We start from the raw sequence: 25,391 nt of genomic DNA, 5'->3' as shown, positions 1-25,391 counted from the left end.
AGCTAGAGCCACCAAACTTTGCACCCATACTTCTGTAAGCTCACACTGTTAGGCGAAAACCCCCAAACCTACAAATTTGAAGATAAAAGAAAACTAAAACTAAACTAACTAAAAACGCCATTCCGTAGGGAAGGACCATATCTATCAGATTGGGATCTGATTGGACCATTATTATAGCCAGAATGAAGAAATTAATTTGCAGTGGCTAAAACCACGCCGTCCCGCATGCTTTTATTTGTTTTTTTTCACATTCTCTCATTCAAACTCTGCTTAGCGCAGTGTGCGGCCTCTGCCTCTGCCGCGTCTCTGCCTCTGCCATGACTCTGCAGTGTGTGGCTCTAGGGAAGGGGGCGAGCTAAAGGAGCGTGTTGGCGTGAGAAGTGTTGGAGATGTAGATGACAGATGAAGAAAAAATGTAAAATTTGACAAAAAACCGCTAAGGTACAGATTTAGTACTGAGTGCCGAGTATAAAAGTTGTGACGCGTAAGAAGCGTCTCACACGTCCCTTCTCGTTTTTGTTATTTTTAACTGTTGAAAATTAGTTATTTTGTTACTACGGAAAGCTTTGGAAGCTAAAATAAATAAATAAGTTAGTCCTTGCTAAATCTGGACACACTTACATACATATGTATTGTGTAAAATATATTTATTACAATGTCTCAATATCAGGTACTGCTTTTTCCTGATGAGGGGAAAAACTTGTCCATAACATTAATCATAACTTTCGAATGAGCGGGCGTTGTCTGCCATTTTCTCTGAGTGCCAATTACTCAGTTATATTAAAAAAACCTCAAAGGTGATTCGTTAAAAATGAAGATTTATTTTAAAATGAGTTAAGAACATTTTGTGTTATACGTGCTAGAATCGTCATCATCATTATCTTTTGGAAAAAGGTCGTCTCCCACATGCACATACATTTGCACATATGTTTAAATAGATACTTTAAACGATTATTTGGGTACATTTTGTGTACGTCTTAAATTACATCTAGGTAACTAGACTACAAAGTTGACTAGGTAACAAATTCCAGATGATATCAAAGTATCAAGCGAATCAGTAGTAGTAGATACAAATTAGGTGCCAAGTCCTTGGACCGAGTTGTGCCCAGATAGCGATCAGATAGTAGATAGGAATGCTGGCGACAGCGGCTAACCGCCACCGCCGCCGCCAGATAATTCATCCTCGTATTGCTTGCGGAAACAGTCACCCACCGGGAAGAAGTCCCAGCTGCGCTGCTGGTACATATTCCACACGTACGTCTCCTGGCCGGTGTACTCGGTGTCCGGTTTGTTGATCAAATGCATCAGGAAGAACATGTAGTTGGCCAGATTATGCTCCTTCTGGACGTGGGTATCGAAGCCATGCGGCACTATGTCGAAGAAGTCCTTCCCCATGCCGCATATGAAGCAGTTCGATTCCATGTTATCCTTGACCGACTCCAGCTGGTCACGGAGCTCACCGAAGGCGTCAATGATCAGACCCTGGATGATGGCCAGCAGGATAATGATGACGAAGAAGAAGAAGGTAATGTCAAAGATGATGCGATACACCTCATAGTCATCCCCATCAGGATCGCCAATCTCGTCACCAATGCCTCCGCCCGCTCTCACGCCCTTGTACAAATGAAAGACGAAGCACGTCAGCATGTCGTGGCACTTCTTGTCCACCTCCTCATCCTCCTCCTGTATGTAGAACTTGCGGAAGAAATTGAATGCTATCACCGTGTAGATGTAAACAATGATGGTGAGCAGCATGACGGTCAGGACCAGTTGCTTGCCGTTGTGCGTGACCGACTGCAGGATGGTGCGCAGTGTCTTGAAGCCAACGGCCACATCCAGCAGATGGGCAGCGAAAAAGAAGTTGTTGAAGTTTCCCATCACCGAGAAACTGAAGTACCACAGCGAGTAGAGGAAGGCGTTGTCCGTGAAGGTGACGCCCGCCTTCCATACCTGATAGCGCCAGTCAATGTTCATGATGTACTTGAAGATGCCCGTCTCCTCGCTCTCCTGCGCTGTGAAGGCGCTCTTCTCCATGCCCAGCAGATTCGAGATGGAATCGAATTCGTACGTCTCGCTGTACTTTTGTCGCACCTTCTTCTTGACGAACTTGTCCCAGTAGTTGACCGGGAAACTCTTGGCCGATATGACCAGCTTGTCCCAGTGTGACTTGAAATCATCGTCCTCCGGCTGCTCGGCAATGAAGAGGCCATCGAACTCCAGACGTCGGGCAATCTCCTTCTCGCGCTTGAATATAGCCAGCGGCACCTTCAGGTGGTAGTAGGCGATCAGCATGGCCAGGGACACGAGCGAGTGCAGACAGGCTGCAATCCGCAGCACGTGCGCCATATAGAAGAAATCCTCGTCGACGTGCACAAGCTCCGGTATTTCATCCTCCATTTCCCCATCCCCGGACCCGCCGTCACCAGAGCCACCAAAACCAGATCCATTTATGTCCACACCTGCCCCCGAGCCGGAGCCCAGAATAAGCTCCTCCTCGGCAGAGCCCTCGGACTCGTTCTCGAATGAGGTGACCTTGTAGAAGAGCAACATGAAGTTGATGCTGAACGCCAGCACCAAGGCGACGTATTTCAGGTTGTAGAAGTTCCTCGCCAGGAAGCTGACTGCCCTGTGCGTGTACTGCGAGAAGTCGATCTGATGAACTGCGGGCGTTTCCTGTGGGGCTGCCGACGACTTCTTTGCCTCGGCTTCGATGGAGGCCATGGCCGCCTCTTGGGCCTTTTGCGCCTCCTGTCGCTCCTGAGCGGCCTTCTTGGCGGCATCTCCGCCCAGCAGGTCAACAATGGAGATGGGCTCCTGGTAGGGCTCGCCCTCGGCCAGTTCCCCGGCCACAGCTGCGCCATCCTCGGGACTGGACTCGCCACCTTCCTCCATCGAGGAGTTGGCAGGAGATTCATGAACCACAACCTTGTACTCGCCGTTATCCGCCTTGTTTATGTCCAAGCCAAATGCCTGAACAGTTCCGGGTGGCTCTTCCAACGGCAGCGGCGGCAGTGCTCGGCCAAACGTCTCCTCCTCGACCAACGGCAGCTGGTCCTCCTGCTCGGGCGCGGGGCCGCGCATCAGGTTCAGCAGTATGCCAAAGATGTAGCGCACCACGCAGTAGTGCGCGTAGCCCGTGTAGTAGAACATGTAGAAGATGATCTTGAAGAAGCCGACAATCAGCTCGGGGATGGACTTGGTCTGCATGACGCCAATTTGGTGCTTGATGTTCGCCGGACTCAGCATGTGGACACCGAACTTGAGGCCTTCCTTGACGGCAGTGATGGTGCGTCTGATGGGATCCCGGGCGGCGCGCTCCTCCTCCTCCTCGCTCATGTACGAACTGTAGGCGGTGTCGCGCTTCACGTTGCCGCCGCCATCATCGGTGGCCATCAGGCCAGAGGCGTGGGTCATCTCAAAGATGGCATCCTCACAGAAGTTAACAAAGGCCTCGAGCTTCTCCTTGTCACCGCCCTCGGTGACGATGGAGTAGAAGAAGGCACGCTTCGATTCGCGGATCTGCGGCTTCTCCCACTGCTCGATATTCGAGTCCTTGATCTCGAAGTAGACCCGCTCGATGCGCTTCGAGCTGCCCAAGATCTCGATGCGACCCAGGAACGGCTCGAAGTAGTTCAGCACCGAGCCGGCCGTCTCCAGGAAGCGCGCCAGACGCGGCTCATTCGGCATATGCTCGCTCAGGTTGGTCAGCAGAACGGCCAGGTTGAAACCAATCTCCTTTGATGGTTCATGGAAGCGTTCCACGAAGGCTCTGTAATCGATCTTTCCCTCGTGATTGCGTTCGCAACAAGCCAAAAGGAAATCCATTTCTTCCCTGTAATTTCAATGCGAAAGAGACTCAAATTAAATCAAAATCAAATTGATAGGATTTCCCTTCTTACAGTGAGTAGTTCTTCGATTGCTCCATTTTCTCCCTAAAGTCCTTGGGCGTGACCCAGCCCTCGTTCTTCATGTCAATCTCGTGGAAGCTGGGTGACTCGATGAGGTCGGCCAGCTTGAGGAACATATCAAAGTACTTGAGGATCAGCTCCACATTCGATGCAGACTCCACCAGAGTGTCCACCATCTGTTTGCCAATGGTACCTGATAAGGAGCGGAATATATGGTAATGGAATCGATAGATAGACTTTAATAGTCGTACCATTGACGACATTTCCTTCCAGCATAGAGAGCATCATGGTGATCATATCCTTTTGCAGATTGAGCAGCTCCTTCAGCAGATCCACCTGACTGGAGTGCTTCGATAGCTTGTCCTGCATGTGCGAAAACAGAAAGAGGAAGCCACCGACAGCATCCCACAGACGAGAGTGGGCCAAAGCCTGCTGATTGAGGGTGCAGGGACCCTGGATGACCTCGGTGAGGGTGTTGAACACCTGGCTGGCCACACCGATGGCCTTGAAGAAGTTTGCCTTGCCGGCCGGATCGATGATCTCCTTGCTGGAGTAGTGCCAGTAGAAGTCCATGATGGACTCCTGCAGCCGCAGCAAATAATCCACAGTGCAGATGACCACATTGACCGTTGTCGTGTTGCCAGCCTGTGTCCTCAGATAGTTTTGCCACTCTGGGAGTGCAGTTCATTAGATGGGAGCATTCGGAAGGTAAATGCTTGTGGACTCACCCAAGTTGTGGCCCTCGCAGGTGAGTTGGATGAACCGGAAAAGTGCGCATGTGAACTCGGCATCGTGCATGTTCTTCTCGCCTGCCGCCCCCTCGGAACCTACACCAAGACCTGCACCCGCACTCGGAATATACTCTTTGTTGTTTGTTTGTTTGGTTTTGGGTTTTTGTACAACGATACAAACGATTCGGGGATATATCGGGATGGTTTTGGTTGGCATGCGAGACATTTTGGTGGTTGGTGGGGTAGGATCAGTTGGTTGGTTGGTTGGTTGGTTGAAAGGAACGAAGGAAGTAGACACAAATCAATATTCGAAAATTAAGAAGAATATTTGGTGGCACCAGCGAGTTGACCAAACCAAAACAGTCACAGAAAAGCCAAAAGAACAGAAGAGCGAAAGAGCGAAGGGAGGCGAAGGCCAGATGCCTGGAACTTACCCTCTGCTTTGGTGTTACGCTCAAAGGCGTCCAGATCGAGGACACTACAGGAGTTCATGAGGCCCGCAATCGATGTGAAAAATCCCACATCCTTCTTCTCCTTGAGGTGGTTGAGCATGCCCATTTGGATGTCGATGTTGCCGCCGCGCAATATGGCGATGCCGAGATTGAGTGTCGTCATTACCATCTCCGAAGGTATACCTTTGGAGGCGGAAATGTGCAACAGCACCATTTCGGCAACGCCACGATTCGACAGACGCGCCTGATGGAAGAGCAGCTTCTGCTTCTCCATCTCTTGTTCCTATCGAGTGGGTAGCAGACGGATTAGTCCCAGAGATTACACAAACAATAAAAATGTTAGTAAGTATCACCCCCCTCCTTACCATTAATTCCCTCATTCGCCACTTGGGTTAGACATGTCCCAAAAGGGGTATGGTTAGTGTGTGGATGAGGATCGGTTAGTGTCAGTTTGGTTCGAAAAGAACTTACATGGATGCTGGTGCCTTCACCCTCTTCGGCACCCTCACCGCCCTCGCCATCTTCGCCGCCCTCCTCCTCCTCCTCGCCACAGGACTTGGCCGTAATCTGGGCATACGACATGTAGAGCAAATCCTCCTGCAGGGCACCACTGCGTTCGGTCATGGCACCGCGACAGAATGTGGTCACCAATTGGGTTAGCGGATCGGGCTTGCTGTCTGTCTCCTCCTCGTCCTTTTTGGACTTCTCCGAGTCCTCGAATGTCTGTGTCAGATCCTCCACCATCACCTCCTGGCCGACATTCTCCTCGTTCAGCCATTGCTCGTGATAAGTGCGGGCAAAGATGTTGCAGGCTCGATGTCTGCCGAAGTACACAAAGATTATTAGTTGGGTGTATAATCTCAAACATAGATGGAACAAACAGGCATGCTTTTAATGAAATTAAATTAGTAAACGAAAGTTAAACAAAAACCGAAGAACGTAAAAAGTGATCGTCTCTGCTCTCGGCAGTTTTCAAAGAATGTTGTGAGAGAGAGAGAGAGAGATTCAAACAGAAGAGAGGCCGAAATCAAATGAAAAACTCTTATTGGATGTGCGACTAGACTACCACCTGCTCATGCGATATAGATGCTTGGCGCGTAAGCTTGAAATGACTGCCTGGCGACGTGCCACCGAAATCTTTGAACTCCAGCGTTTGGTTCGATTCTTGGAGCCGGCCGCCTAAACGTGCACAGTGAAGCAGTCGGAGGAGTGGTTCGAGCGTTTGTTTTTTGTTTTGTTTGGTTTTGTTTTTGTGGCAAGCATTTTGGTCAATGAAGCATTTTTCATAAAAATATACAATAAATACACAAATGGATTTTAGAGTAGAGCGCGCGTACCGCATATTAGTAATTAGTAGAGATAAAAACCAGTAGGAAATAAGTAGAATGATGATGGAAGGAGGATTGATGCTGGGGTAGAGAGTAGAAAGTAGACTTTTCGATTAGGACAGGCTCCAACTCAAGGCTCTGGTTAGTACTGGTTAGCAACAGTCTCGCCTCGCGAGACGAGCATTTAAAGTCAGCAATCGCCATTAACCTGGGTAGAGAGTGCAGCGATGTCTGACGGAAACATGCGATTACGGCACGCTTCCTTTGGATCGACACCACGCTCCTGTACACATTCTTGCTCTGCTGTTGCGGATGGTCGATCTGCAAATGTCGTTTCGTACACGGATACGGTTACGGATTAAATGGGAGAGAGATTTGATTGATTTGTTGTTTGATGTTGGGAAAGGAAAATAAAAATCGTATGATTAAAAGTTTATCATTAAGAGAGATAGAGAGTGAGAGTTACTGGAGCGGGTTCCCCTTTTGCACTTACCATATGAAGGCCAAACAGAACCTTGGCCATGGCCACAATGCGATCCACTGTCTCCTGCGTCTTGTCCTTGCCCTTTTCGTTCGAATTGGAATTCGATTTCTCTAGGGCCTGCTCATCCACTGGCTCCTCGCTCTTGCCCAGCTTCGAGTAGAGATAGTGCTGCCAGGACATCTCGTCCGAGGGATCCAGCTTGTCGGGCAGCGTCAGTTGCATGCGCGCAAACTCGATCACATCGTATTCGGTCATCTTCTTCAGGTAGCGATCCTTGCAGTGCTGCACCAGCTCCTGCTCCCGTCCAGCGAACAGATTGAGGCCGACGGGCAGCAGACGCTTCAGGCAGGCAACCATCAGACTCGCCTGCACCTCCTTGTCCTTGTCCCGTTTCTTGTCCCTGTTCTTCTTCTTCTTCTTCACCTTTCCCCCCACGGCGGGGGCGCCCTCCGATATGGCAGAGCGCCGCGTGGCCGTGGGCATGATCAGGGCCATGTTATCGATCTCATTCGCAGATATAAAGTTCTGCTCCTCCTTGAGGAAGTACTGGCTCTTTGACCAGATATTGAAGATCTCGGCCACATGATTGTAGAGTTCCTCGGCCTCGGGTATGTTGTCCTTCAGCCAGTGGTTGCGCTGCAGATCGACATACTTGATGAGCAGCGGATAGAACGAGTAAATGTCGCGCACGAGCAGATTCCAGTCCTCCTGCAGCTGCGTCTCCACCTGGGACGTGTCGTCGGTGGCCGACTTGATGAAGCCCCGCATGCTCTCCTCCTTGTGGAGCATGTTCTCGGTGCGCTTCTTCACGCGCTCCGCCAGCGGCAGGAATGGATCCTTGAGCAGCTCCTCCGACGTATTGATGATGATCTGCTGGGTGTAAGCCGCAATGCGGGTCATCCAGGGGGCATTGTCGTTGCCAATGTTCTTCTTGATCATCTTGAGCACGTTCCGCAGCAAGGGGTTCATGTGATCCGCTGTGACCATGGTCACATGATTGCCACTGGTGGGACTCACATTGTCCGGACCCTGGGACCACCAGAAGGGCAGATAGGCGCACAGCAGCGGCAGTATGACGTCGATAATGTGCGGTGCATCGTTGTACGTCTTGTCCGACTCCACGAACTGGTCCACCTCGCTGAGAATGGTCTCCAGATTGGGCATGCACTGCTCCATCTTCACCATGATGTCCTGAGCCTCCAGCGAGTGGTCCGCAATGCGGTTCAGCAGCGAGTACTGGTTGTGCTTGTTCAGATGCGGCTCCAGGTAGGCCACCGGGAAGCAGGAGCTGTACGCGCCCAGGCATGAGCCCAGCGCCGGACGATGTCGCTCGATCTCCGTCTTCAGATACTTTCGATCGTGCGTGAGCGTCCCGTCTGTGCCCAGGTGGTAGAGTGCTGCCAGTATCTTGTATGAGGCCACCTGGATCTCGTCGAGCAGCAGATCGCTGCCGTAATCGCAGGCCGCCAGATGATCAAACATCGCCGTCAGCACGGGCAGCACCACCTGATTGACATAGCCCAGCGAGGTGGAGGTCTTCAGGTGTGTGCCCCTCAGGTGGCTGTACTTGCCGTCCTGCAGATTGAGAATGGTGTTGCCCAGATCGTCGGACGTTTGGTTGAAGAACGTCAGCATGGAGGTGCGTATGAACTCGGGGCAGTTCTTGGTCAGCGTCCGCGCATCGATGCCCTTCACCAGCACCTGCAGGCAGCGCACAGTGATCCGCACATCCGGCCCGAAGGCGCTCAGGCGGTTGCGCAGCAATGCCGCCAGCTTGCAGAATATGGAGGCAACCATTTCCTTCTCCTTGAGCGAGGCTGCGCCAATGTTGTTGGTGGCCGTGGCAATGGCAATAAAGTAGTTGCGGTGCGTGGAGAAATACTTCTCCATCAGGGGCAGCACCACCTTCGAGAAGAACTTGATGTCGCGCGTGGCCGTCTTGAAGGAGGTGCGACGACTGAACGTGGTCGATGGTTTCAGCAGCTTCATGTTGATGGTGGCCCTATCGAGATACGCGATTAGTTTCTCCAGCAGCGAGTACGAGAATCTCAGCTCAACGGCCGCCTGGGTGGCTCCACCCTCCTCCACAGCTCCGCCCTTGGATGGTCTACAGAGAGTGGGGAGTTTTTATGTGTTTATGGATTTATAGTTATCTGATCTGATACTCACTTGTGCAGCTTGTAACCCTGGTACTGCATGTACTTGAGGAACTCCTGCGACCGTTCACGATCCTTCTTTTTCTCCTTGTCCGTGAGCAGATCGTACGGCACCAGCTGTGGGTGTATGACACCGCCGCAGCCATTCAGCTCCTCGTTCTTCTTCTTGGCCCAAATGTCATGGGAGTTTTCGGCCAGTCGCTCGGCCATGTTCTGCATCTCCCTGCTGAGTGTTAGGTTGCTCATATCCACCGGATGGGGATTGTAGTTGAAGGGATTGCCCTCGGTCTGAAAATCGTGCTATCGGAGTTAACGTACGGATTGCAGCGGAGGAGCGGGCGGGGAAACAGATTATGAAATGTTGGAAAAAATGAATTAGAAAGAAGAGCAGAGATTGCAGACAGATGGGATTAGATGAGCAACGCCGGGGCACACTGCTACATACAATTTGTGGCTTCGATTGGCGACGCGTCGATCCACGATGATTCAGCGGCACATCCACCTCCGAGTGCTCCACGGTCCAGCCAATGGCCAACAGACCCTTCAGGCACTCACGCACTGGATCGCGGTAACGCTCCCGTTCCTGCGAATGGACAACATTTCAATTATTTCACATTTCCACACACTAACAAAACGATTTTCGATTAATTCTGTGAAAGTATTAATAGATTTTAAGATGCAATCGATGGATTAGTGATCAAATGATGATGTTGAATCAATCCCTCGCACACGTACATATTCAGTGAGCATGTTGTAGGGCTTGAGGCGGGGATGCTTGCGTTCGCTCTCGGATCGTATGTCGCCATAGGTCCAACTACCCTCCAGGCGTCGACTGGCCCAGGCGTCGTGATAATGTTCGCTGAACTTCTGCACCAGCGAGTTCAGATCGTTGTCCAAATGGACGCTGTTCGTGTCGATAGGATGGGGCACATATTGCGGCTGATCTGGGGCACCCATCTGGCGGCCATAGTAGTCCTCGTCGGTGTTCTTCGACAGGCTGTAGTCGGGCGGCAGGGCGCAGCCGATGGCAATGAGGCAGGGCAGTGCTTTACCGAACAGTTCCGGGTCATAGTCCATGTTGCTGAGCGAGTCAAAAATGTTGGAGAACAGGAGCATGGTCAGGCGCTTCTCCTCGTCCGACGACGCCCCGTACGAACCCTGGCCTTGAGTCGACCCATAGTACTTGGCGCAGCGATCGAAGTGAAGTGTCAGCAGCTATAAAAAGGAAGAGATTAACAGTGTGATCTCTGGACTTTTATTCATTGGCTTACCCTCAATGCCACCGTGGTATACTCGGACAGCTTGGACACATCCACAGTCAACTTGCGCAGCAGCTTGAGCAGCATGGCAGGTTGCATTTGGGATGTGAGGGCCACCAGGAAGTCAGAGACGGCCTCCCGCTGCCCCTTGGTTAGCATACGATTCTTGGATAGCCGATAGACCGTGTGCAGAGTGGCATCCAAGAGGCTGGCGTAGTTCTCCGCCTCGTTGTAGAACTTGGAGTGCTTGATGAGGAGGGGTAGGATGGAGTTGCCAATGTAGCGATTCATGGCCAAAGCCATGTCGCTCTCGGACCCATCGCTCTTGTCGAGAATGGTCGCGGTGCGCAGATCGGGCAGGAAGGCGTCCTCCAGCAGGCGATAGAAGAGATCCTGCGTCTCGATGCCGTAGACACGCTCCAGGAAGAGCACAATGCTCTGCTTGTTGTTGGGCAGTAGGCCCGAGGGCATGTCCGATTTGGGCTTCTCCTCGCCGGGCCCCGTCTGGGAGAGAGTGAACTTGAGGCTGAGCACACCCTGCAGGTCCTCCAGCGGCACCAGAGATCTCAAAATAGCTCTAGCTCTCAGCGACTCGTTCTTGCCCTGCTCGATGACAGACGCATCGGGGGCACAGCGGCCCAGCAGGTCGACGAGCGTACAATAGAAATTGAGTATGGCGGCACCCGTGTCAATGTAGTCCTCGTCCTCGTCGCTCTCGGGCAGCGGATGTGTAAAATTCAGACCGGCTATGGTGGTGCCCTCGGCCTCGTCCTGCATTTTACAGCGATCCGAGATGCGCTCCGACATGCGATTGGCCTCGACGATGGCCCGGAACAGACCTTCCCCTTCTCCTCTTAGAGCCGGTCCCAAGCACTCTGGACGACGGATAAGAAGACGAATGACAAGGTTCGCATTCTCCTCGACACTCTCGCCATTGACCCACACGCAATAGCGCAGAAAGTCCAGGTAGCGCTCGCCCTCGACGGGATCCCATCCGAGATCGGGATAGCCCTTCTCAACGAGCTCCGAATTGCTCTGCAGTCCGCACCTGGACAGATACACGGCGATCTTCTCCAGGTAGTGTTCCCTAAGTGCCAGAGCTAATTCTGTGTTCTCCATCAGACTCGAATATGCCACATCAGGGGTGTGGAGCCTCGCAGGCTCGGCCGTGCCAGCAGGATGTTGGCGTTGTCCAGCAGGAAGTCAAAATGATCGAACATGGCCTTCTGGTTCTGGCGGCCGGTGCGGCAGAAGTAGCACAGAAAGCGACAGCAGGCCACGACCATCTCGTGGGACGTGTCCTTCTCCTTCGAGGGCACACCCTCGCCACCCTCGGGCTGGGCGGGTGCATCGCTCTGTGCCTGGGCCCGCCGCCCCAGCGTGTTCATCATCACGGCCATGACGTTCTCGTGCACGCGCAGAATGCGTATCAGATCGGGGTGCTGGAAGAATGTGGCGTTGTTCACCAGCTTCCATAGTCGCTTGCGCATCAGTTCCTCCTCCTCCTGGCTCATTTGGACAGGCAGCAGGGCGCGTATTTGGCTGAGGCCCACCCACATTTCAGCGACATCCTCGCGCGCACGATTATTGATCACATAGGTCTTCTCCAGAGCACGCACCAACTCACCAACGGTGTCGTATTGGCGCAGCAGGAGGCTGAACATTTCGCGCACCAGCTTGGGGTTCTCGATTTGCGACTCCTCTGCCCAGCTGACGATTTGCTTGATGAGAACCTTGCGGAATACCTCCTCGGGTGTCTTCTTCTCTGGCTCCTCCACCTCCTTGGGCCCCTCCTCCAGCTCCTTGACCGTATTGATGAAGTTATAGATCTTCGTGATGGGCCCCGTTTTGATCTCCTCGATCGCTGTACCGCTCTCGGTACCGTCGGGCTCCTGCAGCGCATTGAGCGACACCTTCTGCATGAGGCTGTCGTGAAAGTCGCCCAGTCGGCCGCGCAACTCAAGGCCACAGGTGCAGTTGTCCTGGTCATCGGACTCGAGATTCTTGAAGCACAATATCTGATTCATTTGCTCGCGCGGCGGACACCGGAACTCCTTGGTCTTTTTGGCCGCCACAGCACTGGGCAGATCCGATTGTTTGATCTCGATATAACGACGCAACTGATCGGTTTGCAGGTCGCCCACAAAGTCATTCGAGAACGCAATGATGCTCTCCACCCGATGGCGCAGCTGTGTGTCATACAAATGGTGCAGCAGATAGCACATCTGCAGCTTGGCACCCTCGGCCATTTTCATGGTCAGCAGGCCCTTGCGGTGTTCATCTTTGCCCTCTGAAAAGGAAGCTCATAAATAGAGAACAGGAGATGGAGGAATTCTGGATGTTCTCTTACCTTTCTCAAATTTGGCATCCCATGTCTCGGGATCAACCATTACCAAAAGCCTTTGTACATCTTCGTCGGTGAGGACACCGACCAAGAGCAAGCGATCTGTGAGCTTAATGAGGGGTCTACAAATCATTCAGCAAGGCAGTTTGCATTAGTTCGTATCGGTTTTGAGTCTAGCATGTGTTTACTTACAGGAAGAGGTTCTCGTTGGTCCAACCGATCGGATCACGATTGTGCACTTGGTTGATCTCAACGGCTTCCTTGAGGGCCTCCATCACAAACTGCCTGACTACTTCTAGGGGGAACTTCGGGGAGTACAATTGGTCGATGTTGGGTATCGGTTCGCTGGAAACACTTGGCATACTAGATGTTGCAATCACAGGGGGTCTGGACGGATCGGATCGGATGCACGGATATTTTGTTGTTGTTGTTGTTGTAGTGATTGTTGGTGCAGAGTGTGTTGGATGCAGGAGCAGGAGCAGGATGAAAGTAGAATGAGGCATGAACAATGCTAGATCTCTACGGTGGTGACCGGGGAAGAGAGCATCTACGGGTTATCTACTCACGTGATTTCCGTCATACGCAACTGGGGACGCACCGACTCAGTGACGAGGGAGCGCAGCGAGTGCTGCATCTCCTCGTCGGCATAGAGCTCCTTCAGGTCGGTACCCAAGGGCGTGATATACTCATTCTTGCACACCTCCATGGTGGTGGCATGCGACTCGAGATGCAGGGCTATCAGCAAATCGTAGAAGCCCTGCCGCAGCGGACCGCTCATATACTCCGACCGGATGGCATAGAGCAGCTGCTTCTGGTCCACGTGCTGACAGAGGGCGTGCGCTGCCCGGTAGTTCGACTGATAGCACAGAGCCGCATAGAGCGTGAGGCTGTGCGCATGGAAGGATAGCAGTTTGTCCATCTCGATCAGCTCCAGTATGTCGATGCAGCGATCCTCCTCGGGTATGTGCAGCGCCAGCATGGAGACGGGATCCTCGCACAGCATCGACCAGCCGCGTATGTCCGACAGCTTCAGGGCGTGCACCTGCAGCGATGTGTTCGGCACACGGGCCCACTGATGCGGCCGCAGGCACTGCACCTTAAGACGCGGCGGGGACTGGGATTAATGTGCTTGTCGCTGGTCGGCAGTACGGCCGCCGACAGGGGCAGTGTGGTGGGTGTGCGACCAAGCTCAATCTGGAGAATCTCCTTGCTGGTGGCCTCCACGAAAATGGCCGGAAAGAGTTTGGTGTCCGGCTCCATCATCCAGCGGTGAGAGGTGTCCTTGCCCTCGCACGTGAACCGAATGATTCCCGTGGCCGTGTCCACGAAGCAACCCACGAACATGCCCTGCGAGGCACCCTTACCGGAGGCATCCTGGGTCACCTCGTTGAACAGTTCATCGGCTCGCACCACGTAGCAGCTCTGGCGATCGATCCGCTCGATGGGCACCTCATAGTCATCCTCAATGTACACGGATCCCCGGCGCACCTTGTTCTTGTTGAACTCCTTGCTGTGCAGATGATACTGGGTTGTCACCCAGCCCACGTACACGTGCGTGGGATCCTGGCCGGGGAATATGCGCACGCCGTAAAAGTATTCGTTGATCAGCTTGAGGCAATCGGCGTCGAACATCTCGTTGCCCGACGACTCCACCGGCGGTTGACCCAGATTCGAGGAGCTCAGCTGCTTGGGTCCCTGTTGGGCCTGTTGCACCGGACTGGATGGGATCTCCGCCTAAAAGGCAAATCGTTTTAGATTAGTCGAATCCTTGCCTTGCTTGCATTCCCATATACTCACATTGTTCAGACGCAGTGTTGGGGCACGGGTTGTCATTTGCTGGTTGACCACATTCCGGCCATGGGCCACGGTGTTGCGGCGCTCCAGCGATGTGTCCAACGTTCTGGAGCCCATTTTCTCGCGGCTCTGATCGCGCGACTTCTTCGAGAAGAACTTGAATGGACTGCGGCCGCGCTTTTTCTTGTCGTCGATCTCCTCCCCCAAACCGTTCATATCCAGCACCGATGTCGATCGCTGCATTTCATCCAGCGCGGCGGACATGTCGCTCTCGAAGGTGATGTTGCGCGTGAGGCTGCCCTTGCGCGGCGTGCGCGGTGGACGCATCATGTGTTCGGCCTCGGCCTCCGTGTGATCGTCAAAGTTGCGCGTCAGCCCCTTGATGTCGTTCATGTTGAAGCCGCCCTTGAGCATGTGGTCCATGTGGGCGGCCGATTGGGCTGTTTGCATCTGAGCCGCCGCCTCCTGGGCTTCGCGCATCAGGCGATACTGACGTATCTTGATCTCCTCCCAGCGGCGCGACTTCTCCTGCTCACTGATGAACTCACCCATGCAGGTGACGGGCAGGGAGAGCCGCAGGAACTCCCAGTTGGCCTTCTCCATGGTCTCGAACGTATTATGGGATATCTTCAAATGCGGCGGGGTGTCTGCACCCCCAGGAATACGCGTCACATCGATGCGGCAGTCGGGCATCTCCTCAGTGTTCTCGAAAATGGGCTGGTCCTTCGTATACCAATGGGTCACGGGCCGACGCATGTTCCTGTAAGCAATGAATGGAATGGTTTTAGGTAGATGTTCAGGCTGCAGGATTCGATTTCACTCACACACAGAATGGCTCATAGCCCTCTTGAAGGCCGCATGTGGTGAAGAACTTCAGTGAGTCGACGTCCTGGCCATAGATGAGACGTGCCTTCTGGCCCACGCCCAGTGTGCAGGCGGGCACAAAGCCCACTCCCTCGGCGGTGACCTCGGCAAAGGTCGTCTCTCCGCCCAGGGCATCCATGAGGAGTTCTCCGTTGAGTGAGAAGCCTGCACAGCACATTAATTGATTAGAGTTAATGGATATAGTTACAGGCGATAGACAGGCGCATATACATATCTAAACGTATCAAAGCCAAGAACCAAGCAGCCTATTTCTATTGAATTCCGAATGTGAGGGAATCCAACAAGCAATTAAAATTCCTCTAGCATATTCGTGCTGATTAATTTGCAGTTTGGATTTTGATTTGGAGAGTTGCAATATCCTTATTCACATGTTACATACGTCTGGAGTAATGCGTTTAGCTTGAGTTAACTCTATTTCGGATTAAAGCTAGTTAGTAGTAGGTTTATAAAATCGCAAGCAGACTATAATAATAAATGTACGAGTGGTGTTATACGGTGTTAGCTCTCATGCTAAATATTGTACATTGATTTTTGATTAGTTTGATTACTAATTACAGGCAGTTTAATTAACAGAGACAGAGAGACGAGTGAGTAAAAAGCTTTTGATGGGTCTGATGTGTCGTCACCTTCTCCTCAGGCATTCAGCCACTCAGGCACTATCCTCTCAAGCTTTATTCATATGATATGTACTGGACGTTAGAGCTAAGGATTGGCTTGGTTTTGTTCGATCAAAAATGTGTACTATAAAGAAGCGCGGACTATAAAAGCTGATGGAACTAATGCATTGTTGTCAGAGCTCTCGCAAATAACCCTCAACATTATTAATTGTTGTATGGCCACAATGGAAAATGGAATAAAAAGAGTCATTCGATTTTGTATTCTTGTGGATTCTTTGGAAGAAATTTGTGAAGGTTATTTGCGAGCTCTGTTTTGGGTGGGAGGGGTCCTATTCTTTAATGATATAAACGTTGATCTAATGAAGCTGCTTGCCAGGGGTTTTGCTTGGGGCAGAGGGTAGGGTGGGACTTGGGCTACTGATTGTCCTTCCACATTGCTGGGGCCATCAGCCTGCGACTGGTTATGGTTCTCGTTCTGGTTGCACTTTCTGTTTCACGTTTAGTAGATATCAAAAGCACGGAATAGAACAAAATACATTCTTAAGAATGGTAAGGGGCACGGGGGTTGGATTGTTGGGTTTCTTTCACATTACAAAGGTAGATACACAGAGACAGGCTTATTGGTGGTTCTTACTAATTGTGTGATCGGCTAGGTCTAGAAAGACACCAACTATGTCACCGGGTCCGCACTGTTTACCAAACGATTCACTGTTGCCACCAAAGACTTTCTCTTCCTAAATTGAATTTGAGAATTGAATAATATTCACAGGTGATAAAGATATGTAGGTGGATGTCCCTATTTGAACGTTGGTTAATGATCAAATGTGAGAGGAGTGTCGCTAAATGAACAAATTAAGAAGAGAGAACTCAAGACTCTTCGATTAGGTAAGAAAAAAGAGTTAAACAAAATGCGTAAAGAATAAATTAACGTTGATAGTGCCGCGTTGGCAGTGCCTCTATGGGTCCTTACTGATGGTTTGCTCCTTGACATCGATGAAACAACCAATGACATCGCCAGCCTCATACCGCACACCAAAGTGCTCAATGGATCCGGCATGCATTTTGGTCACCTATAATCATTTGGGGTTTCAGAGGGGGGTTTTTCAATTGATCTTTGCATTAACGCCCGCATCCCACATCCCGCATAAACCCGTTTTAGTATTAAGGCAGGAGATATGCCTGCATCCTGCCCTAAGCTCGCATCGATTGCCAATCCCGATCCTCCCCCACTGGCGTGAGGGGGTTGAGGTGGGCATACTCACATTGTGTCCATCGAAGGCCCAGCTGGTGTCCTCGCTGCCGAGCATAGCACCCGGATAGCAGTCGGCTCGCGCCCATCCCACGCGCATTGGTCCCGCGGTGAGGACCTCAAATTCGAAATACCATTTGCCGGAGGTTACGGCATAGTTGCGCTCCACGCGATACGTCCGGAAGCCGGCGAACTTCAGGCGCTGGGCTTCGGCCAGCAGCGCTTCGGTTCCCTCGCCTGTGGGCGGATCCAGCACATAGCCATAGACCAGCAGCGTTCGCACCGTCTCCGAGGCGGTGTCCCGATTGGCCTTCTTGATGGCCTCGTCCACCTTGCCGTATGGCACCAGGTGGGGGCTGCGATGGTTGTCCGAGTCCTCGTTGAGGCCGTATGTCCAGCCCTGCTGGATGCGCTCCCTGGCCCACAGGTTATGCGTATTCTCGGCCAGCTGATCGACAAGCTCCTCCAGCTTGGGTGTAAGGGTGACGGCACTGAGGTCCAGCGGTGCTGGCTTGTAGCCATTGCCCTGCATGAAGATCTCGTTGGGCAGACGCACCGGACGAATGCGGGCGGGCGGCTTGTCCATGGTTATGTAGTAGCCCAACGAAATGATTGTCCTGCGGGGCGGGGAGAGCAAACTGTTAGTAAAGGAAACCCATCAATGGGTCTGTCTTCTGTCTTACTTGAGTGTTTGTACAGCCAATTGATTGTCGTAACGCTTCTCGGCTGCCGGCAGCTTCTCGAACTGCGTTAGGCACGGATGAATGCGATGATAGTCGTCGCGATGTTCGCCCCACGACCAGCCCGCCTCGATCTTGTTAAGGGCCCACATTTCGTGAATGTTCTCCGCCAGCTTCTCCTTGATTTGGTCCACGGAGCTGGGCAGGGTTACGCCCGTGGTGTCCACGGGCTTCGGCACAAAGGCCGTGTCGTCCTCGATGAGCCAGGGACCCGCCAGAACGTTTTTGGTGAGATTGCCAAAGTAGAAGCAGGGATCCAGGCTGAGAATCTGGTGCGGCATAAGGCACTGCACCAGTGCCGAGAAGCCCATGGGTGGGGTATACTTGAGGCGTCCATGATCGCCGCCAAAGAGGAAGCGACAGCTCAGCTTCGAGGAGCAGCTCATCACCGGAAAGAACATGCCGTCCAGATTGAAGTCCCGGAAGCATCCGCGCACTTTAACGCCATTGAAAGTGAACGTGATGACGGGCACCGAAAGATCTATGGCCACGCCAATGACATCGCCCTTTCGGATGTAGGGTTCCTCGGTTATCGCATCCACCACCAGGGATTTGCGTCCGCCTGTCCACAGATAGGCGCCATCGAAGCCAAACGAGTACAGATCATCGCCCACACCGTTGCCGCCCCACTTCTTGCCACCGCCCGGATATGGCACATAGCCGGAGGTGTTGGCCCAGCCAATGCGCAGATGGGGCATCATGTGGGTCGTCTGCTCAATGTGATCCATGGTGATCTCAAAGTACCACTTCTGGTACATGGACGACCCGTCCACACGTCCCACAAAAATGTTCGGTCGAATGCTGGCCACGTGGTCCACCAGCAGCGTCTGCAACAGCAGATTCTTGCCCGGCAGCAGGAAGTCGCAAATGTTGTTCTGGGAGGAGCGCACGGCCACGCCGTTACCGACGCACAGGGAGCACAGAACATCGAGGACTTTGGGGTCACGTCCGTGCTTCTCCAGCAGCGAGATAATTACCTTGATATGCTCATCCCGCATCATATTCAACGCCTCGGGCGAATCGATGAGCACACAGTGCAGCACATCCAGCATTCCAGAGCCCTCGCTGGAGGCCTGGGAGCCCAGACGCGAGAACAGCCAGTTGAGGCGATTGCTGTTCGCAAACTGAGCGCAATTCGTGTGATTGCCCTTGATGATGGCGGCCAGCAGTTGATAGAGATACGTGGAGATGAGGTCCCAGCTTTGGCCGGTCTCATCGCCAGCGAGAAAGCTGGCCAGGAAGCCCTGGGACGTGATGATATTGATCTTGTCAATGGCCTCCAGTATCAGATTGAGAACGCCCTCCTCCTGGAACAGATCCTGACGATTGCGTAGCGCACGGAAACGATTCTGTTTCTCCTCGTGTTCTAGTAATAATCGAGAGATTTCCATCAGCTAAGGAGTGCTACTACTTCTACACATTACATACCCATATCGTCCTCTGGTTGAGAGAAATAATTGATTAAATCCTCCAGGCACATGACCATCTCATTGAGGTTCACCTTCTGGAAGAACACCGAGTGTCGGCGATTCGATTGCAGGGTCTCCAATGCCCTAAACAGAATTGTACATTAGTTTCAAGAATTTTATGGGAGTTCTTGTGATAATTACGTGATAAACTGAGTGAAAAGGCTGCTGCACTTGCGGATGACACGCGCCGTTTTCGATTCCTCCTCTTGGGAGCGCGAGAAGTCAAGGCAATCGTCCATTTTACCCTCCTCATGGAGAATGGCCTGCTTCTCCTCGACCTTGCCCACGCCCTTCTTCTTTGTCTCGTAGCTCTTGTAGCTGAGCCACAGGCTCGTCTCGCAGTGCTGCACAATGACGGTGGTGTCGCCGTATTTGATGATCGGCGATCCGATCACTTCCAGATCCTTGTCCTCGAGCACCTTCTTCTCGTCGTCCTTTTCCTGCCTGAGGCAGAAAGTCGTCGTGGCAATCGAAGCCTCTTCCTTCTTCACCAGAATCAGCTCGTTGCTATCGTTGACGCCCAGATAGCGTCCCGTGGTTATGTGACGAATGCGCATCGGATGGTACCAGTTGATGAAGCCGCCCGTCCACTTGGTACGCGCCAATTCCAGGCGCCACAGGGAACGAGCCTGAGCCATGACCACGCCGCCCTCGTAAACGACAATGCTGCAAGGGCGTGGAGGGTTGGATTAATGTCCAACGTTCGTGATTAGATGCTTACTTTTGACCCGCCTCACGACCCCAGGTGCTCGGTATGGTAAGGCACTCGTCGCCGCCATGAAAGAAGCGTAGAACGTCGCCGCCAAAGACATAGCCGACGTACTTCATGCGGGAGATACCCGTGCCGTAGGGCTGGACGGACCAGTGGGTGACATGGAAGCTGGCATTCACAATCGACAGCTCGTTCTCCTTGGTCGTATGCAGGTAACGCTCCGTGGCCACGGACACCAGGATCAGATCATCGCCGACGCGCACCTTCTCACCCTCAGAGCGCTGTTTGCTCGCCGGATGCACTGTCCACCAGCAGGCCTCGCCTTGGCTATGCTCCTGCAGACCCACATCGAAGGATAACTTATCGTTGGACGACGAAGTCGACAGGCACGCCAAGTACTGAAAGTTTTTAAAGCTTAATTTGGGTAGGAGTCCTTTAGCCTTAATCCAGGAATGTCACTTACCATATCGCTATTGTGATGTCGAAGCAAAATGGCATTGCCGTAGAGCAATGTCCTATGTCCCGATCCGGTACCTTTGCCCTATCGGAAACGATTGATTACTGAGTTTGTAGATCTTATCTCTAAGGTTTGGAACATCTTAAGGATTGAGAGGCCGAAAATACAAACTACTCTTCATTTGCTACAGCATAATAACAGTGAGCAAAGGGTAAGGGTATTCAAATTCAAAAAGAGTTAAACTAGTAGATTAGATTATACATATGTTAGGATGTGTTTGCGTTTGTGGGGATTACGGGATTAGCTAAACGTGTGTCAGTACAACTACACAAATTATGTGTTCTTTCTCTGGATAGATATTCAACATAACCCTTGTATACTTGTATCCTTACACCACAGTTCAATCAGCACTAGCTTATTGGCTGTAAAAATTTCCCTTAAGCGAGCGGACAAAAGGAACGTTTCGGGATTGTACAGCTATTTTGCATGGAATGCTAATGGAAATGTGGTATAACATTTTGCACATATTCTTGTTTCTTATATTGAGAGAAAGAGATACACAGACAGAGCGAGCGCTTAAAGATTACTCTCGTAAAGAGAAGCAGCAACGGAGCGAACAACAATAGCCAGCGAGAAAGTAATAGCACTACAGACATTACACGGATCAAATTGAAACAGATAGAGAGAGACAGAGAGAGAGAGAAGAGAGATAGAAGCGCGAGTACGAGTAAAGAAGAAGAATTGAACGGTAATACTTACAACTTGACTATCCTGTTTTTGTGGGGTTTTTTATAGAACAAATTTTGAAAAAACAACGAAAAATTTGATAGGTTACAAATGTGTAGAAGAATAGGTAGGTAGGGAAAAGAGAGAAGGAGAGAGAGGACATGCAATAGAATATTTCTGTAATACATCAAAGTTTGCATATTATGTGTGTGTGTTGGGGGTTTGGGGTAGGTAGGAGAACAAGCGACATGGATCTCTGAGCACAACATAAAATAAGTTTGGATAAAGTAAAAATTTGGATGTTTATTTTTGGAGAATCCCCTATGAAAGATATCATGGATATCATGGATATTCATACCCCCAAGTGGTGTTTTACTTACAGTCTCGGATCCCGCCGCCGTCACCAGCTCCTGCAGGGCGCGCACCGACAGTGCCTGCTCGATTACGAAGACACACTGCGATAGATCCGGCGGCACATTCTTGTCGGCAATGTTCTCGAGGAAACAATGCCGATTACCGAATCCCTCGGCGGCCAAACAGACACGTTCACCCGTCGCTGTGCACGAGAGTGTGACCATGTCCTCCTGTAATTGTATTTAAATGTTGAGTGGAGAATTTCATGGAATTTGGGCAAGGGGAAGGGATGGTGGCTGCTGCTAGGTAACAATTAAGTCGTTAAGAGGCCTAAAGTTCGGCTGCAATTTTAATGAGACTTTGGCAACAATTCCAACCGGCAAGCTACCACAATACCAATTGGCATTTGCCCACACACACATACATACATACATGCATGCATACACGTGTGCCCTTTGGGGGCAGGTCCAAAGCCGCATCAAGCAGTGGCGATGCACACGCAAATTGAGGGAATTGTTACAAGGCACAGCAAATGTGCAAATGAATGGGCAGGCGGGCAGGCGGGCAGGCAAGCCGGCAGGCCAGGGACTCCCAGACTCCGGACATGGACACGGATGCCACCGCCCTAACCACGGGCCTCCACTTGGATGTGATTTGCGTTTGGGTTATGTGATGTGATGGGATGGGATGTGATGTTGTGTGTAGTAGTCGAAGTTAAATGAACGGTAATGGATTTCGAATCGAGCAATTTGCATAATTTAAATTCGAATGAAGTGCTTGCCGAGCGATAGCCTGACACAGCAGCTTCACTACTGTCCGTGTCCTTCCCCGATCGGCAAGGCAATACTGTTTAAAATTTAAGCTTGACCACATTCACACACGCCCACACCCTCACAAGCCCATAGAGAAAAAGACTTGGCCCCCAAAAACTGCAGCTCATTGACCAAAATTTGCATTTGACTTCCATTCCGATACCGAGAAAATGTTTTTGCAACCTTGCACTTTTCCGGTCAATGGATTTGTGGAACCGCAAATTGTCTCCAACAACAAGGAGGCGGACATCTAAAGGACGCAATTCCCCTGGCTCCCATATTTATTGAATTACTGCTGTGGGAGGCTGGGATTCAGGGACTGATATACAGACAGGTTTACGGTTACTTTCATCCCGGCAAATAACTTTTGCCCTCAAACATATTTATTTATTGCGGCAAGGTGTCGTCGTTTCTGCTGACCCTTCAAGCTGGGGAGGAACTACTACGAAAAGGGCAGGAGGAAGAGGAAGTATCACTATTTACTTATACTCCCAATAATGACTGTCATTTGGAGCACCAGCTGTGGGCATTGATATATGGGAGCATTTGTCAGCTGACGATGTGTTCATCGCCAGGCCCCGCCTCTGTCTTGGGAGAAATCTATGTAAAGTGGAAAATGAATCCCAAAGAAAAAGGAGGCCCCCTTTTGGTGACTGTGATTGAATTTGTGACTCGAGTTTTGTATTTATTGCGTGCCATAAACAAAAGTTAGGGTCGCCCATAAATATGCATTACAGATACACCGAGGGACGCAACATCTTTTATGGATTGGCCCATCGGTGGGCACTCCTCGGCCTGTTCCTCTTCCTACCCTTCCGGCGACGTCGCCGCTTTGTCGCATATTTTATGATACCAATTGTGAAAAATCCCCATGGATTTTATTGAGTGGACGTAATTGATTTTAGATGATCTCCCTTAAGGCCAGATTGTCAGTCAGTGGCATTGTCCGCAAAACCCCCGTTACTCACCGTTCTCAGGAATGAGACATCATCCTGCTCGGAGCCACCTTCCGCTTCAGCCATTTCGTTTGGTTAACGCCAACGACTGCAGCGCCTCCAGGCAAACAAGTTCAACCCAGCAGCGTAGTGTATTTTATTTGTTTGGGAATTTCCCTTTTCAGCCACTCGAATCGTATTCTTTTCCTTGAAGAGAATTTAATTGTTGTGTTTTTAATTTGTAAGTTGTTAGTTACTCTCTCGTTGCATTATTTAAACACTCTCGTCATGATGCCAAAGAATTCGCTGTGTGGATTTTTGCATGGGATGTCAGAATTTGAGTGAAACGTGCGCGCACATTTTTCTGTTTTTTCATAGTTTGCGAATTTCTACCGCTTCGTTTTTGCACTCACACACACATATCACAAATATACATGGGTAAAGACAGAGAGCTCTCTCTTTCATTCCTTCTCACTTGCACACATAACAACTAGTCGGCTCTTCGACATTTTGTTTTGGTTTCGCTGTACGAACAGCTGTGTGTCCGCTCTGCTCTCTTTTGATTTTTTCGCCGCATTTTTTTCCTGTCTGTGTCGTGTCTCACTTTTACCGTTATGTGTGTGTCACGCCACTTGTGTGGGATTTTGCAAAGACAAATGCATGAACATATGTAAATATGTTTGAAATAAAATGTGGGTGCAGACATGCAAAGGCAGCACTTGACATAAATGATAGCTCTGCTGCTTCTTAACTTTGTAGCTAAATTCACTACATCTATTACACTTGCTGCTGATCTTTCGATTTCTTTCTTCGTTCTTCGACAGACCGATATTCTAGGCTCACTGTATCGATATAGGAATCGAATAAGAAATCGATAGGGATCGACTGGCTAAAATATTTGTTTTTAATAACAATGAGCTGATAAATATGTGCAATAAATCGAATTCTTGGATAAATAACTATTTACATTTTTTAAGCTATAAATACTACAATAGGCCTACAATAATCAGAAGTTACATTCTTATCGATAGCCAAAGTCGACACGATAGTGCCCTCACAAGCCGGTAGTGCGATCACTGGTTAAAAAGAAAAAAGAAGGAAGAAAAAAAGTGCGCGAAATTGCCAATAGTAAAGCAAAATGAACTGTTTGTCGGCTTTAAACATATAAAAGCGCGGTCGGAAAACAAGTGTAGTGTATATTATGAACAATTTGTCGGCTTTAAACCTTTAAAAGAGTGTTTGGAAAATAAGTGTAGTGTATATAATCTGATCACGGGTTAAAAAGAAAATAGAAGAAAGGCAAAAAGTGCGCGAAATTGCCAAAAGTAAAGCAAAATGAACAATTTGCCGGCTTTAAAAATATAAAAGAGTGTTCGGAAAATAAGTGTAGGGTAAATTATCTGCGGCTAGTCGAAATCTAGTGTTTTTTCTCTTTTGGGTAAGTGCCAAAGTTACTTTGGGGGAAAGGCGTGCTCGACATGGCTAATCTTTATATTTAGTATATGTATGTATGTGTGGTATTGTTCAGGTGCTTGTCGGGATGTGTGCCATGCAACAATTGCTGTTTGACAACCATCCACACATAGAATCACTTGACTGGCATGACGATAATGTTTGGGGTATTGAATTATCATAATTAATTGCTTTGCTGTGCGTGGGGTTCGCGTGATTCGCTTTTGTTGTATCCTTGAGCCAAGGACTTTCTTGTTTTACTGGCGGCATAATGTCTGCTAGACGGAACGCGACGATACGAGATACGCGACGGGACGCCCCCACTGCGTGGCCATTGGTAATAATCCAAGGGTCCGGATGACAACGCAGTGAACGCAGCGCCCGAAAACAGCTGCCGCCATTTTGCCAAACCAGTGGCTCCCACACCCACGTCTCAACCCGGCGCGGCACTTGGGTTTTCGTTTTAGTAGAGCGGGCGGTTTTTTTTTGATTTTTCAGAACAGATACTTTAGTTTTCTTGTAGAATT

General features: G+C 50.6%; 1 protein-coding gene across 1 annotated transcript; it reads right to left on the bottom strand.

The window, feature by feature from the left end:
• Positions 1-801: 801 nt before the first annotated feature.
• LOC117891723 (ryanodine receptor) lies at positions 802-23,699 on the bottom strand. The gene is given in 29 exon segments (XM_034797315.1): positions 802-3,832; positions 3,900-4,101; positions 4,160-4,579; positions 4,637-4,747; positions 5,074-5,374; positions 5,563-5,911; positions 6,628-6,740; positions 6,913-9,010; positions 9,073-9,359; positions 9,505-9,642; positions 9,795-10,274; positions 10,331-11,460; positions 11,463-12,608; positions 12,669-12,784; positions 12,855-13,007; positions 13,229-13,778; positions 13,781-14,396; positions 14,460-15,216; positions 15,281-15,485; positions 16,593-16,692; positions 17,221-17,824; positions 17,891-19,313; positions 19,376-19,500; positions 19,558-20,082; positions 20,138-20,526; positions 20,592-20,669; positions 21,345-21,356; positions 21,692-21,895; positions 23,446-23,699. Coding segments are annotated over 29 exon segments (15,369 nt in total). The 5' UTR covers positions 23,500-23,699; the 3' UTR covers positions 802-1,149.
• Between the last annotated feature and the right edge of the window lie 1,692 nt (positions 23,700-25,391).

Source organism: Drosophila subobscura, chromosome E (genome assembly GCF_008121235.1).
Source record: "Drosophila subobscura isolate 14011-0131.10 chromosome E, UCBerk_Dsub_1.0, whole genome shotgun sequence".
Lineage (NCBI taxonomy): Eukaryota > Metazoa > Arthropoda > Insecta > Diptera > Drosophilidae > Drosophila > Drosophila subobscura.
Note: the sequence above shows the minus strand (reverse complement) of the source record. Positions and strands in the feature narration are given on the sequence as shown.